General features: G+C 45.6%; 1 protein-coding gene across 5 annotated transcripts in view; it reads left to right on the top strand.

Moving 5' to 3' along the window:
• The window catches only part of NMRK1 (nicotinamide riboside kinase 1), an 86,928-nt gene that overhangs the window by 69,075 nt on the left and 2,453 nt on the right, over positions 1 to 15,400 (top strand). For all 5 annotated transcript variants that reach the window (XM_073543770.1, XM_073543767.1, XM_073543769.1 and 2 more), the window contains 2 exons: positions 1,334 to 1,440; positions 2,643 to 2,711. In XM_073543770.1, the coding sequence (XP_073399871.1) occupies positions 1,334 to 1,440; positions 2,643 to 2,711 (176 nt within the window). The remainder of the gene's footprint in view (positions 1 to 1,333; positions 1,441 to 2,642; positions 2,712 to 15,400) is intronic.

Genomic DNA, 15,400 nt, shown 5'->3' with positions numbered 1-15,400 from the left:
GGTTAACACGTGAGGAGCGGATAGAAATTGTGTTGATGAACGCAGTACCCGGGTCATTGCAGCAGATTTCAATGCAAGACACCCTACACAAGAAAACTGTCACCATTCCCATGTTATTTAGGTGTATCCATATAAATGGCCCACCCAAAAAAGTTTGCCTCATCACTGAACATAATGTTCTGTGTAAACTGAGGGTCCTGTTCCAGTTTTTGTTTTGCTCATTCTGCAAATTCACCGTGCCGATCATCCCTTCGGCGGATATTAGCTACTCATAAATGGCACCCTTACCACATCCAGCTGCTGCAGCATCTAAACAAGAATGACCCAGATCGGCGCACTTAATTTGCAGGCCATTTACATTGCGTTTGATTAAAGGCCAAACACATATCTTTCTTAAAGGTGGTTTGAGTTGGTACCTGACTTTTTGTAAGTTAGAAGGCTTACCTGGACGGATTAGGTTGAGCCATAAACCCACGTCTTTAACACCCCATCTCAATAACGGGTATACAGCCAACTTCGGTCTAATGTTTTTGTCATAAAAATACCAACTCAAGTTATCAAACTTTTTATATGCCTCCAAAACTATTTCCACATGTTGAAATAGCCCCGAGCATTTCTTGGGGAACTTCTCCCCCATAACACTAGCGTATATACAAAATGAAGCCAAATATTAAAGGACCTAGCAATAGGTCTACGCCTATACTCGTCCTAGCCCAGCCCTGCTAAAATTCCTTAGAGGCTGGCAACAAGGACAGGATCGTCCTCCAGCTCCTGCAAGAAACGCTGCAAGCATGCAAGGGCACCTTCCTCTCCCAGCTTCATATGGAGCTCATCCAGAGCGGCCTCCATAGCAGGTACAGCAGCTGGGCAGCACTTCCTTTTGGCAGTGAATGGGAATGACAATCCCCCTTCGTCTCTGCCTCTTCTTATCCCCCCAGCCCTCCTTTATTTACAAATAGATTGCCCTATCAACGGCTGTTGCTTGGGGGAAAAGCTATACTTCACCCAGCAACGTGCCACTGATAGGCTAACCATTTCCACCAATCCCTGTTATCAAAAAATACCGGGAAAGCTTTCCCTCCAAGCTTAACCTTTAGTAGGTAGGTTATAATATGGCCTGGTAAAGCCATGTATAACCCTCCTAAAGGTCCGGGTTTTATCATTATTTATAAATGACACTAAAACTGGAACCAAATGCCGGTGTAGGTTCATTCATTTTGACCGCCTCGGCATTGGTAAAATAAAGTAAAACATTCAGGATAATATACAGTGAAGTGTGATATGTGCTGTTGATGAGTTGTACTGGAAAGTAATACATTTGCCCTGTTTACAGCACACGGGTTTATAACCCTCCAGATCCTCCGGGATACTTTGATGGACATGTATGGCCCATGTATATTAAGCACAAAGAAGAAATGGACAAGCTTCCAAGGGAAATAGGTATTGGATGTCTACATTACATGCTGCATTTATATTTGTGGTAAATATAAGATTACTGAGATTGCAATATGTTCAAAAACATTTAGCTTTTATTCCAGTCATTATTTTTGAGTATTATGTGATTTTGTACTACTATGATGGTATGTGTTTTTCAGAAGAATTCCAGCTTGTACTAAGGAAACATGCAAACACCATATACATACAATAAAATCAGTTATTGGGGTTTATTATAAAAAGAAAATACTGTATACGGTTCCAACATGTTGGGATTATGGAATACTTTAGTAAAATCTAAAAGTAGTTTTCTAAAGTATGCCAAAAGCATTAAGAAGTCCAAGTAATTTTTCCCCATAAAACATTCTAATTATGTATGAGGTGTAATGCCAAGGTAATAAAATACTTACCAATCGCCATCTTCCTGGTTTCCAGCGTCACTCCGGTTCTCTTCTATGTCACGTGACCTGAAAACAGAGATGCTGGATCACACATGGGTATATACGTATGTGGACCAGAAAACGCTTTCATAATGTAAGTCTACAGAGTCTTGTCAATAGGCCGGGGTAACACTTGGGAGTACGATGCGAGAAACTCGCATCAATACCCGGCACTGCCGCCAGCACTCGGGACCGGAGTGTGCGGCTGCATGTATTTCTATGCAGCCGCATACTCCGGTCTGAGGGCCAGCGGCAGTGACTGGTATTGATGCACGAGTTTCTCGCATCAAACTCGCAAGTGTGACCCCGGCTTTAAGGTGAAGTCAGATTGCCGTATTACTCCGACAAGCATCGCATCGCAATCCTTGGACAGAACGTCGGCTCTCTTGACCTGAACGTGACAGCTACATCGAAATACACTTGTCACGCTCAGGAAGGCGGCCGGCCAGTCCGAGGATTGTGATTCGATCCTTGTGCGAGTAATACAGCAGACTGACTGCACCCTTAGTCTAATAGACTGACATTGATGGGAGAGGAACCACACCACACAGCAGTTTCTGTGTGAACTGGTAAGAGAGGATCGCTCATGTGACCCAGAAGCTGACCCATAGCGGCACTGGATAACATCTCTTATATAATTAGAATGAATTAGGGGAAAAAAAGAAGTGGGACTTCTTCAGTAAATGGTACTGATTTCTTCTTTAAATAGAAAATTACACACCACCAAGCCTCTGATAAATTTTTTTTAATCATCATTTGCTTTTTTAGTTTTTTTGGATGGCATGATCACAAAAGAGGAAATTTTCCGTAGCGTGTATGCTAACATTAAAAGAGTTGGTAAGTTACTTCATTGAATATACATATATTAAAAGCATGATTACCATAAGTCCAATGGCCGTTTCCATATTGCTGGTATATAGCTTTTTTACAATAAACATACTTCAACATTGAAATTGTGACACCAAAAAGGAAAAGTTGTGCAGTATCATAATCATAGGATCCATCAACATGTTATTGATATACAAAAAATGAGAAATGGTAACAAAATTCCAAAACAACTCAATTTATTCAGTATGACATATCAGCAGTACATGCACTTACACACTTAGGCTGTGGACAGTAAGGTTATTAGGCTGTGTGCACATGTTGCAGGTGTTGATGTGTTTACGCAGCATTTTTTGGACTGGCGGAATTGCATCAAATCCGCAGTGTAGTACAGTACCAATGATAGTCAGTGCTCACAGCCCAACACCATGCAGTACGCTTGGCATTTGCCACAGAACACCAGGATTGGCAAATTCGCCACTGGTGCCCTGTACTCTTCACAGATGAAAGCAGGTTCACACTGAGCATGTGACAGAATCTGGAGGCACCGTGGAGAGCGATTTGCTGCCTGCCACATCCTTCAGCATGACCGGTTGGCAGTGGGTCAGTAATTGTGTGGGGTGGCATTTCTTTGGAGAGCCGCACAGTGTTCGGCTGTGAGCACAACCCCCATCTGTGGACGTCGGGCACTCAGACCATCCTCATGGAGTCGGTTTCTAACCATTTCTGCAGACACATGCACATTTGTGGCCTGCTGGAGGTCATTTTGCAGGGCTCTGACAGTGCTCCTCCTGTTCCTCCTTGCACAAAGGCTGAGGTAGCGGTCCTGCTGCTGTGTTGTCCTCCTATGGCCCCCTCCATGTCTCCTGGTAGCGCCTCTGGGCACTACGCTGACAGACACAGCAAACCTTCTTGCCACAGCTCGCATAGATGTGCCATCCTGGATGAGCTGCACTACCTGAGCCACTTGTGTGGGTTGTAGAGTCCGTCTCATGTTACCACGAGTGTGAAAGCACAACCAACATTCAAAAGTGACCAAAACATCAGCCAGAAAGCATTGGTACTGAGATGTGGTCTGTGGTCCCCACCTGCAGAACCACTCCTTTTTTGAGGGTATCTTGATAATTGCCAATAATTTCCATCTGTTGTCTAGTCCATTTGCACAACAGCATGTGAAATTGATTGTCAATCAGTGTTACTTCCTAAGTAGACAGTTTGATTTCACAGAAGTTTGATTTACTTGGAGTTATATTCTGTTGTTTAAGTGTTCCCTTTATTTTTTTGAGCAGTGTACAATACATTTTTTAATTCTGTGTGCAATCATATAATCCCTTTAAAAATATGAAACTTTAATAAATTGAGGTAAAAAACGCCCCCCCTAGTGCAATAACACAATTAACAAACTCTATGTGGTGGGGGCCGGGATTGGGGGGTGGACCACTGCTTACCCTGTCCGGATGACACAGACACCAGGCGATGCAAGGACGAGGCGGAGACAGATTTCAATAGTAACAGTTCCGGATTTATTCGTCGTCCTCCTGACGACCACAACCATGCACCGCAGCCTCCTTACAGTTCTCTGTCTCCAGGCCCGGGTACCTGCACCTTTGCTCCAGTCGAAGTATCGTCCCTCGCGGATCTTGCACTGGGGCTGTCCTAGACCAATCTACCGCCAGCGCTTCACCTGCCCGAGGTAGTCGTCCAATCGGTACCCCCGGGGCCTCGTCTGTCCTGCGGTCCGTCGGGTCAGGGCCACCCCCTGACTGTCTCTTTGCTGTCCGTCCCCTGGTCGAGCTCTTCTCTCTTCACCGTCTTCTACCAAGCTCCTCCCGGGACTAGCCTGCCTGGAACCCTATCCTGTTCTATTTATCCCCTCTCTCACCGGGAATTCCCCTCCTGGGTTCCTTTCTCCCCGCCCCCCATGACAAGCGTTTCTCAAGCCATAAGCTGATGTTGAGTCCTAAGCTACTCCCCCTGCCATTTGTGGTCATTTCTAGGTACTGCACTCTCCTATTCACCTTTCCCAGCTGTCACCCTTCTATCCTGTCAATCTCCATCTCTAGTGCACAAACCATCCCCTCCTACTACCAGTCACGTCTGTCCGTCAAGTCACCTTCCCCACATCTATACAATAATAACCTACGATAGCCCTACACTAGCCTGCTATCCCTTCCTGACAGTGGAGGTTAGCACCCTAAAAGATACGATTTGGCTCCCCCACTCCGCGGTGGCTGTCCCAGAAACGCCCTAAATGACCCTTGTAAACTACAGGTGGGAAAACGATAAGCAAATAAAAGCGATGAAAGATAGTGCTTAATATAATACACAGGCTATTAATGTACAATATATAAAAGACAGGCTATTACATGTAAACAGAGAAAACCTAGAGAAACCTCTTGTACAACCAATACATAGCAGCAAGTCTTGTCTTTTTGGGTATTAATAGACCACAGAAAATATAGATTCCATAAGCTACCAGTAGATAGTGGCAATCTTGTCTTTTTGGGTATTAATAGACTACAGAAAACATAGATTCCATATGCATTATCAATTAAAGTCAACAAAAAAAAACTCTGCAGTAAAATCAGATAAGCACAGACAAGAGGTAAAAAATAGCGTGGTTCAATAAAGGAACATCAGAATTATATCCATATTGGTTCCCATAGAAGGCAATGGATGATACCTATTGCCAAACAAAAAAAAAAAAAATTATAGAAACAGCTGGGGGTTAACCCAAACTTAGCTTCCAGCCTCGACGCGTTTCCCCATCCACACGGTTCATCAGAAGGCACAATAAGGAACCAGCCAATTCATGGATGTGAGGTGTCCAGATAGAGAGGCAAACCTGTCCAATGCCATATAGGACTAGTTTATATATCCTAAAATGGTCATAGATAGAGTCTCCTTAATGAATTTGCGCAAAAAAAAAAAAAAAAAACCCACACATCAAACCCTATTTCCAGCGGTATGATTCAAAAAGGGGATAGAATGATATTATGTAAAAAACAGGAGACATAGAATGAATTAAATACCTGAAATACACGCTGAGTGCTTCAAAATCAATTCACATGTGATGCTAAATGTTCATAAAACAAATATAACATGTCTAAACAGTTATGGACGTGCGCTCCAGATGATTAACCCCTTTCTGCCATCCGACGTACTATCCCGTCCATGGGACCTGGGCCCCTATGCCCATGGACGGGATAGTACGTCGGCGCGATCAGCGGCGCCCACGTGGTGAGCGCCGCTGATCGTGGCCGGGTGTCAGCTGATTATCACAGCTGACACCCAGCACAATGTGTCAGGGGCGGTCACGGACCGCCCCCGACACGTTAACCCCTTGCACACCGCGATCAAACACGATCGCAGTGTACCGGGGCTTAAAGGGAAGCATCGGCAGGGAGGGGGCTCCCTCCGTGCTTCCCTGAGCCCCCCACGGCAGCGCAATGTGCAGCGCTGCTGCGGGGGGCTCCTTTCCTCCAGGCCCCCGAATCCAAGATGGCGACGGGGGCCTTCGGGGGCCTGAGGAAGCTGGCTTCCTCAGTGCCTGCAAAGCGCAGGCATGAGGAAGCCTTCTGCAGTGCCTGTGTCAGATCGCTGATCTGTCACAGTGATCTGTGATGTGACAGATCAGCGATCTGTCACAGGACAGTGATGTCCCACCTGGGACTATTTAATAAAGTAAAAAAAAAAATAAAAAAAAGTGTTAAAATAATAAAAAAAAAAATCGCCAAATAAATTAGAAAAAAAAACCAATAAAAGTACACATATTAGGTATTGCCGCGTCCGTAATGACCCGCCCTATAAAACTGTCCCATTAGTTAACCCCTTTGGCGAACCCCTTAAAAAATAAAAATAAAAAACGAAGCAAAAAATAATGATTTATTATCATACCGCCAAACAAAAAGTGTAATAACGCGCGATCAAAAAGACGAATATAAATATCCATGGTACCACTGAAAACGTCATCTTGTCCCGCAAAAAACGAGCCGCCACACAGCGTCATCAGCGAAAAAATAAAAAAGTTATAGCTCGCAGAATAAAGCGATGCAAAAATAATTATTTTTTATATAAAATAGTTTTCATTGCATAAAACCGACAAAAACATAAAAAAACGACCTAAATGAGGTATCACTGTAACCGTACTGACCCGAAGAATAAAACCGCTTTATCAATTTTACCGCACGCGGAACGGTGTAAACGCACCCCCCCAAAAGAAATTCATGAAACGCTGGTTTTTGTTCATTCTGCGTCCCAAAAATAGGAATAAAAAGCGATCAAAAAATGTCACGTGCCCGAAAATGGTACCAATAAAAACGTCAACTCGTCCCGCAAAAAAGAAGACCTCACATGACTCGGTGGGTCAAAATACGGAAAAATTATAGCTCTCAATATGTGGTGATGCAAAAACTATTTTTACAATAAAAAGCGTCTTTTAGCGTGCGACAGCTGCCAAATATAAAAAACGCCATAAATAGTAAATCAAACCCCCCGATATCACCCCCTTAGTTAGGGAAAAATAATAAAATTAAAAAAAAAGTATTTATCTCCATTTTCCCATTAGGGTTAGGGTAAGGCTGTGTGCACACGCTGCGGATTAGGTGCGGATTCATCCGCGCGGATTTTATAAAATCCGCAGGTGAAACCGCAGGTCAAAAGACCTGCGGTTTTACCTGCGGATTGCTCTGCGGTTTTGTCCTGCGGTTTTTCATCTCCTCAATAGAGGAGATGGCAAACCGCAGGAGAATCCGCAGAAAGAATTGACATGTCAATTCTTTCTGCGGATTGAAAACCGCAGATAATCCGCGCGGAAAATTCCGCACCGTCTGCACTGCGGTTTTTGATTCCCATAGGGAATCATGGTACTGTACACCGCAGCAGAAACTGCTTCGGGTCCGCAGCGGCCAAAACCGCTGCGGAACCGCAGCAAAATCCGCAGCGTGTGCACACAGCCTTAGGGTTAGGGCTAGGGTTAGGGCTAGGGTTAGGGCTCAGATTAGGGTTAGGGGTGTGTTGGGGTTAGGGTTGGAGTTATAATTGGGGGTTTCCACTGTTTGGGCACATCAGGGGCTCTCCAAATGCAACATGGCGTCTGATCTCAATTCCAGCCAATTCTGAGTTGAAAAAGTCAAATGGTGCTCCTTCCCTTCCAAGCTCTGCCATGCGCCCAAACAGTGTTTTACCCCCACATGTAGGGTATCAGCCTACTCAGGACAAATTGCAAAACAATTTTTGGGGTCCAATTTCTCCTGTTACCCTTAGGAAAATAAAAAATTGGGGGCAAAAATATCATTTTTGTGGCAAAAAATGATTTTTTTATTTTCACGTCCGAGTGTTATAAACTTCTGTGAAGCACTTGGGGGTTCAAAGTGCTCACCACACATCTAGATAAGTTCCGTGGGGGGTCTAGTGTCCAAAATGGGGTCACTTGTGGGGAGTTTCAATAGTTTAGGTACATCAGAGGCTCTCCAAACGCACATGACACCCGCAGACCATTCCATCAAAGTCTGCATTCCAAAACGTCACTGCTTCCCTTCCGAGCCCCGACGTGTGTCCATACAGTAGTTTTCTCCCACATATGGGGTGTCACCGTACTCAGGCCAAATTGGACAACAACTTTTGGGGGTCCAATTTCTCCTGTTACCCTTGGGAAAATGAAAAAATTGGGGACTAATTGATCATGTTTCTGGAAAAAATACGATTTTTTTATTTTCATGCCCTGGCATTATAAACTTATGTGAAGCCCTTGGGGGTTCAAAGTGCTCACCTCACATCTAGATAAGTTCCTTAGTGGGTCTAGTTTTCAAAATGGGGTCATTTGTGGGGGGTTTCCACTGTTTAGGTACATTAGGGGCTCTCCAAAGGCAACATGACACCCGCAGACCATTCCATCAAAGTCTGCATTCCAAAACGTCACTACTTCCCTTCCGAGCCCCGACGTGTGCCCATACAGTAGTTTTCTCCCACATATGGGGTATCAGCATACTCAGGACAAATTGGACAACAACTTTTGGGGTCCAATTTCTCCTGGTACCCTTGGGAAAATAAAAAAATGGTGACTAAAAGATCATGTTTGTGGAAAAAATACGAATTTTTTATTTTCACGCCCGGGCGTTATAAACTTCTGTGAAGCACTGGGGGGTTCAAAGTGCTCATCACACATCTAGATAAGTTCCTTGGGGGGTCTAGTTTACAAAATTGTGTCATTTGTGGGGGGTTTCCACTGTTTAGGTACATTAGGGGCTCTCCAAAGGCAACATGACACCCGCAGACCATTCCATCAAAGTCTGCATTCCAAAACGTCACTACTTCCCTTCCGAGCCCCGACGTGTGCCCATACAGTAGTTTTCTCCCACATATGGGGTATCAGCATACTCAGGACAATTTGGACAACAACCTTTGGGGTCCAATTTCTCCTGGTACCCTTGGGAAAATAAAAAAAATGGTGACTAAAAGATCATGTTTGTGGAAAAAATACAAATTTTTTATTTTCACGTCCGGCATTATAAACTTCTGTGAAGCACTGGGGGGGGTCAAAGTGCTCACCACACATCTAGATAAGTTCCATAGGGGGTCTAGTTTCCAAAATGGTGTCATTTGTGGGGGGTTTCCACTGTTTTGGTACATCAGGAGTTTTCCAAACGCGACATGGTGTCCGATCTCAATTCCAGCCAAAAACGTCAAATGGCGCTGCTTCCCTTCCGAGCTCTGCCATGCGCCCAAATAGTGGTTTACCCCCACATGTGGGGTATCAGCGTACTCAGGAAAAATTGCACAATAACTTTTAGGGTCCTGTTACCCTTGGAAAAATAAGAATTGAGGGTGAAAAGATCATTTTTGGGGAAAAAATATGATTTTTTAATTGTATGGCTTTATGTTATAAACTTCTGTGAAGCCCATGGGGGTTCAAAGTTCTCACCACACATATAGATAAGTTCCTTAGGGGTCTAGTTTCCAAAATGGTGTCATTTGTGGGGGGTTTCCACTGTTTTGGTACATCAGGGGTTTTCCAAACGCGACATGGTGTCCGATCTCAATTCCAGCCAAAAACGTCAAATGGCGCTGCTTCCCTTCCGAGCTCTGCCCTGTGCCCAAATAGTGGTTTACCCCCACATGTGGGGTATCAGCGTACTCAGGACAAATTGCACAATAACTTTTACGGTCCTGTTACCCTTGGAAAAATAAGAATTGAGGGTGAAAAGATCATTTTTGTGGAAAAAATATGATTTTTAAATTGTATGGCTTTATGTTATAAACTTCTGTGAAGCCCATGGGGGTTCAAAGTTCTCACCACACATCTAGATAAGTTCCTTAGGGGGTCTAGTTTCCAAAATGGTGTCATTTGTGGGGGGTTTCCACTGTTTTGGTACATCAGGGGTTTTCCAAACGCGACATGGTGTCCGATCTCAATTCCAGCCAAAAACGTCAAATGGCGCTGCTTCCCTTCCGAGCTCTGCCATGCGCCCAAATAGTAGTTTACCCCCACATGTGGGGTATCAGCGTACTCAGGACAAATTGCACAATAACTTTTAGGGTCCTGTTACCCTTGGAAAAATAAGAATTGAGGGTGAAAAGATCATTTTTGGGGAAAAAATATGATTTTTTAATTGTATGGCTTTATGTTATAAACTTCTGTGAAGCCCATGGGGGTTCAAAGTTCTCACCACACATCTAGATAAGTTCCTTAGGGGGTCTAGTTTCCAAAATGGTGTCATTTGTGGGGGGTTTCCACTGTTTTGGTACATCAGGGGTTTTCCAAACGCGACATGGTGTCCGATCTCAATTCCAGCCAAAAACGTCAAATGGCGCTGCTTCCCTTCCGAGCTCTGCCCTGCGCCCAAATAGTGGTTTACCCCCACATGTGGGGTATCAGCGTACTCAGGACAAATTGCACAATAACTTTTAGGGTCCTGTTACTCTTGGGAAAATAAAAATTGGGGTGAAAAGATCATTTTTGTGGAAAAAATATGATTTTTTAATTGTACCGCTGTACGTTATAAACTTCTGTAAAGCCCTTGTGGGTTCAAAGTTCTCACCACATATCTAGATAAGTTCCTTGGGGGGTCTAGTTTCCAAAATGGGGTCACTTGTAGGGGGTTTCCACTGTTTAGGTACATCAGGGACTCTCCAAACGTGACATGGCGTCCAATCTGAATTCCAGCCAATTTTGCACTGAAAAAGTCAAACGGCGCTCCTTCCATTCTGAGCTCTGCCATGCACCGAAACAGTGGTTCCCCCCCACATATCAGGTATCTGCGTACTCAGGACAAATTGCACAATAACTTTTGCAGTCCAATTTCTCCTGTTACCCTTGGTAAAATAAAAAAAATTGAACCTGAAGTATTTTTTTTTATGAAAAAAAGTTAGATGTTCATTTTTTTTTTAAATATTCAAAAAAATTCCTGTGACGCACCTAAAGGGTTAATAAACTTCTTGAATGTGGTTTTGAGCACTTTAAGGGGTGCAGTTTTTAGAATGGTGTCACTTTTGGGTATTTTCTATCATATAGACCCCTCAAAGTGGCTTCAAATGTGATGTGGTCCTAAAAATAAAATGGTGTTGTAAAAATGAGAAATCGCTGGTCAACTTTTAACCCTTACAACTTCCTAACAAAAAAAAATTTTGGTTCCAAAATTGTGCTGATGTAAAGTAAACATGTGGGAAATGTTAGATATCAAGTTTTTTGTGTGCCGTATCTCTGTGATTTAAGGGCATAAAAATTCAAAGTTGGAAAATTGCGAAATTTTCAAAATTTTCGCCAAATTTCCGTTTTTCTCACAAATAAACGCAAGTTATTTGAATGAAATTTTACCACTAACATGAAGTACAATATGTCTCGAGAAAACAATGTCAGAATCACCGGGATCCATGGAAGCGTTCCAGAGTTATGACCTCATAAAGGTACAGTGGTCAGAATTGTAAAAATTGGCCCGGTCATGAACGTGCAAACCACCCTTGGGGGTGAAGGGGTTAAATACAAGCTGCGCATTCTAACATGGTGCGCACCCAGTGTCCTGTGGCGTTCCTCTGGGCATGCGCAGACAGGCGTCTCATATTTGATGATTGCAGGAGTGCATGCGCAGACAGGCGTCTCATATTTGATGATTGCAGGCGTGCATGCGCAGACAGTTGTCTCATATTTGATGATTGCAGGTGTGCGCTCCAGTGTGGAATGCAAGCCACTTTCTGTATGCTAGGAGACGGCATGTTTTTGGACATGCGCAATGGAGGTTTTAGGCGGCAGACTTCGTTAGATATAACGCAATACTTCACTGCGCTCCAATAAGGAGCGCTTTTAACCCTTCCTTTGCACTTGTATAGATATTTCAGGGTCAGTCTTAAACCGCACTATGTAGCTGCGTGCCAATGCGGACCACATATATGGACATGTCCACATACTGCAATATTTTACTGCACTCCAATAAGGAGCGTTTTTAGCCCTTACTTGCGCATGTATGAACATTCCAAAAACAGCCTTAGAACGCACTATCTAGCTGCATAATGTGAACTGCATATATAGGTGTGTCCACATCTCATTATATAGGAGAAAACCGCACATGATGTTGTTAATAGTGCGGAATGATTTAGCCATTGGCCCCCCTTTTTGTAGTTAAAATAGCCTAAGGAGTTATTATTAGCGTGTTTTAGTGGCATCCAAATCATATAGACGATAGGGGAAATAGAAGATACCTACTGTAGATTCATTGGCCATAATAGGTACTTAATATAATATTAAGATTAAAGAATGGGGTCTAGTAAAGGATCCCCCATCAACACTTGGAGTAGAAGAAGTAAGACAGTCTAGACAACAAGATGTAAAAATGGGAAAATCAGAACAACTGTACTAAACAAAGCAGGCATAAGTAAGGGATTCATTTAACCCCCCGTGGTGATACAGATTACATTCTAAATATCCACTCGGCCTCACGTTTTAGAATTGCCTTATCAAAATCTCCTCCCCTTAGCTTGGGTTTAACCAATTTATTCATAAAGGAAATTTCCTCCAAATGTCCGTCATGCTTTTCATTAACATGACGGGCAATTGGGGTGTCCCTTTTATTTCTAATGTCGCCCAAGTGCTCACCAACCCTAGTCCTCAGTTCCCTACTGGTTTTTCCAATGTAGTCAAGGGGGCATGTGCAAGTTGCTTTATACACCATCCCCTTGGTTCTACAATTGCCAAAGTCTCTTATATAGAATTCTTTACAATTGGCCTCACTGGAAAAAACACTTGCACTGTGACATGTAGCGACATTTCGAACAGTTTCCACACTTAAAAAAGCCTAAGGGTTTTCGGTCCAGCCATGTTCCAGTTTTTCCGGGTTTCTGGTAAAGACTGTGAACCAGCCTATCCCCGATAGATCTGCCCCTCCTGTATGTAATGCTTGGTTTTGGTGAAACTATGTTTTTTAGAGAGGGGTCTGCCAGCAGTACACCCCAGTGTTTTTTTTCATGATCTGGTACACCCTCTCAGCTTGATTGTCATAGGTACCAATCATCCTTACCATCTCAGGATTAGCCCTAGGGGTATTTTTTTTCCCTCAGGAGCGCAGACTCGTTTCTACCAAGGGCATCATTATACGAGTTAACCAGAACCTCAGTAGGGCATCCTCTTTCCCTGAACCTATGATGTAGGTCCTTTGCCTGCTTTTTAAAGGTGTCCATGTCAGAGCAGTTTCTCCTAATGCGGAGAAATTACCCTTTTGGTATTCCTCGTTTCAGTGGTATTGGATGATGACTTTTCCACTGTAAGAAACTGTTTGTCGCAGTTTGCTTACGATAGGTGTAAGTATTCACCCCTCCCTCACGATTTTTTGTAATGGTAAGATCCAGGAATGTGATGCTATGTTCTTGGCACTCAGATGTAAATTTCATGCCTATGTTATTAACATTGATCTCCTCAATGAAGCGGCTAAACTCAGCCTCTGGGCCAGACCACAGAATCAATATGTCATCAATGTATCTGGGCCCAGAGTATGATTGATGAGTTCCATCACTTATCCTCCCCAGAAAATATACCGTATTTTTCGGACCATAAGACGCACTTTTTTCCCCCAAAATTTTGGGGGAAAGTGGGGGGTGCGTCTTATGGTCGCAATGCACGGTACCTGGTGCGGTGGTGGCAGCGGGCGAGGCTCTGCGGTGGTGGCAGCGGGCGGCGCTCTGAGGTGCGATGGTGGCAGCGGGCTGTGCTCCGGTGCAGGGGCGGCGGCTCCGCCGGCGTTTCTTCGCAGCCCGGAGGCTCCCCGCACACCCCTTGCTGGGCGCCGTCATGTTGCGGTGGCCTCCGGGAGCATGGACGCCGGCAAGATGGCCGCCGGTCCGGGGACGGCGCTTGCGCAGCTTCAGATCTCGTCCCGAGATCTCGGGAAACGAGATCTCGTTGCCGAGATTTGAATCTCGTCCCCCGAGATCTCGGCACAAGATCTGAAGCTGCGCATGCGCCGTCCCCGGACCGGCGGCCATCTTGCCGGCGTCCATGCTCCCGAAGGCCACCGCAACATGGCGGCGCCCAGCAAGGGGTGTGCGGGGGGCCTCCGGGCTGTGAAGAAACGCCGGCGGAGCCGCCGCCCCTGCACCGGAGCACAGCCCGCTGCCACCACCGCACAGCGCCGCCCGCTGCCACCACCGCAGAGCCCACCTGCCCCAGCACAGCTGCCCCTGCCCCAGCACAGCTGCCCCTGCCACAGCTGCCCCTGCCACAGCCCAGCTGCCCCTGCCACAGCCCAGCTGCCCCTGCCCACCTGCCCCAGCACAGCCCACCAGCCCCAGCGCAGCTGCCCCAGCACAGAGCAGCCGCCACCGCACGAGCCTGGACCACTGAATGACCCTGTGACTACTTCTTCACCTGTGCCGGATCCCTTCCCGGGTAAGGCCGGTTTCACATTAGCGCTTTTTAAGCGCACGCACGGCCGGGGGTAGCTCCGCCCCCGAGCCGGCTCTCTGTCCGGCGTGCCCTCCCCTTGCTTATAGCGCCGCCTCCTAGCGGACAGCGGCGCCTGCGATCGGCGCACCCTATCTTTAGCATAGGGTGCGCAGATCGTGCGCAGGCCGTGCGCTAGTTGCGCTTTGACCTGCGCTGCGCACTTCTGACGGTGCGCCGTGCGCGCCAAAATCCGAAAAGTTCGATTTTGGCGCGCACGGCGCACCGTCAAAAGTGCGCAGCGCAGGTCAAAGCGCAACTAGCGCACGGCCTGCGCACGATCTGCGCACCCTATGCTAAAGATAGGGTGCGCCGATCGCAGGCGCCGCTGTCCGCTAGGAGGCGGCGCTATAAGCAAGGGGAGGGCACGCCGGGCAGAGAGCCGGCTCGGGGGCGGAGCTACCCCCGGCCGTGCGTGCGCTTAAAAAGCGCTAATGTGAAACCGGCCTAAGCTGAATTCGGACTGTAAGACGGACCCCCATTTGAAACATTATTTTTTTCCCTATTTTCCTTCTGAAAATTGTGATGCGTCTTATGGTCCGGTGCGTCTTATAGTCCGAAAAATATGGTAATAGTTTCCTCCCACCAGCCCAGGAACAGGTTGGCATACGTGGAAGCACAAGGGCTCCCCATAGCCGTGCCCCTGAGTTGGTGGAAGTACTTGCCATTAAAAATAAAATAATTCTAGTGAGGGTAAACTGAAGGAGCTGTCTGATAAAGTTATTATGCTCTAAACATTTCATAGCTCTGGTCTTCAAAAAATGGTCCACTGCAC

This window comes from Dendrobates tinctorius, unplaced genomic scaffold, assembly GCF_039654945.1.
Source record: "Dendrobates tinctorius isolate UK_male_01 unplaced genomic scaffold, ASM3965494v1 ptg000134l, whole genome shotgun sequence".
Classification (NCBI taxonomy): Eukaryota; Metazoa; Chordata; class Amphibia; order Anura; family Dendrobatidae; genus Dendrobates; species Dendrobates tinctorius.
Note: the sequence above shows the minus strand (reverse complement) of the source record. Positions and strands in the feature narration are given on the sequence as shown.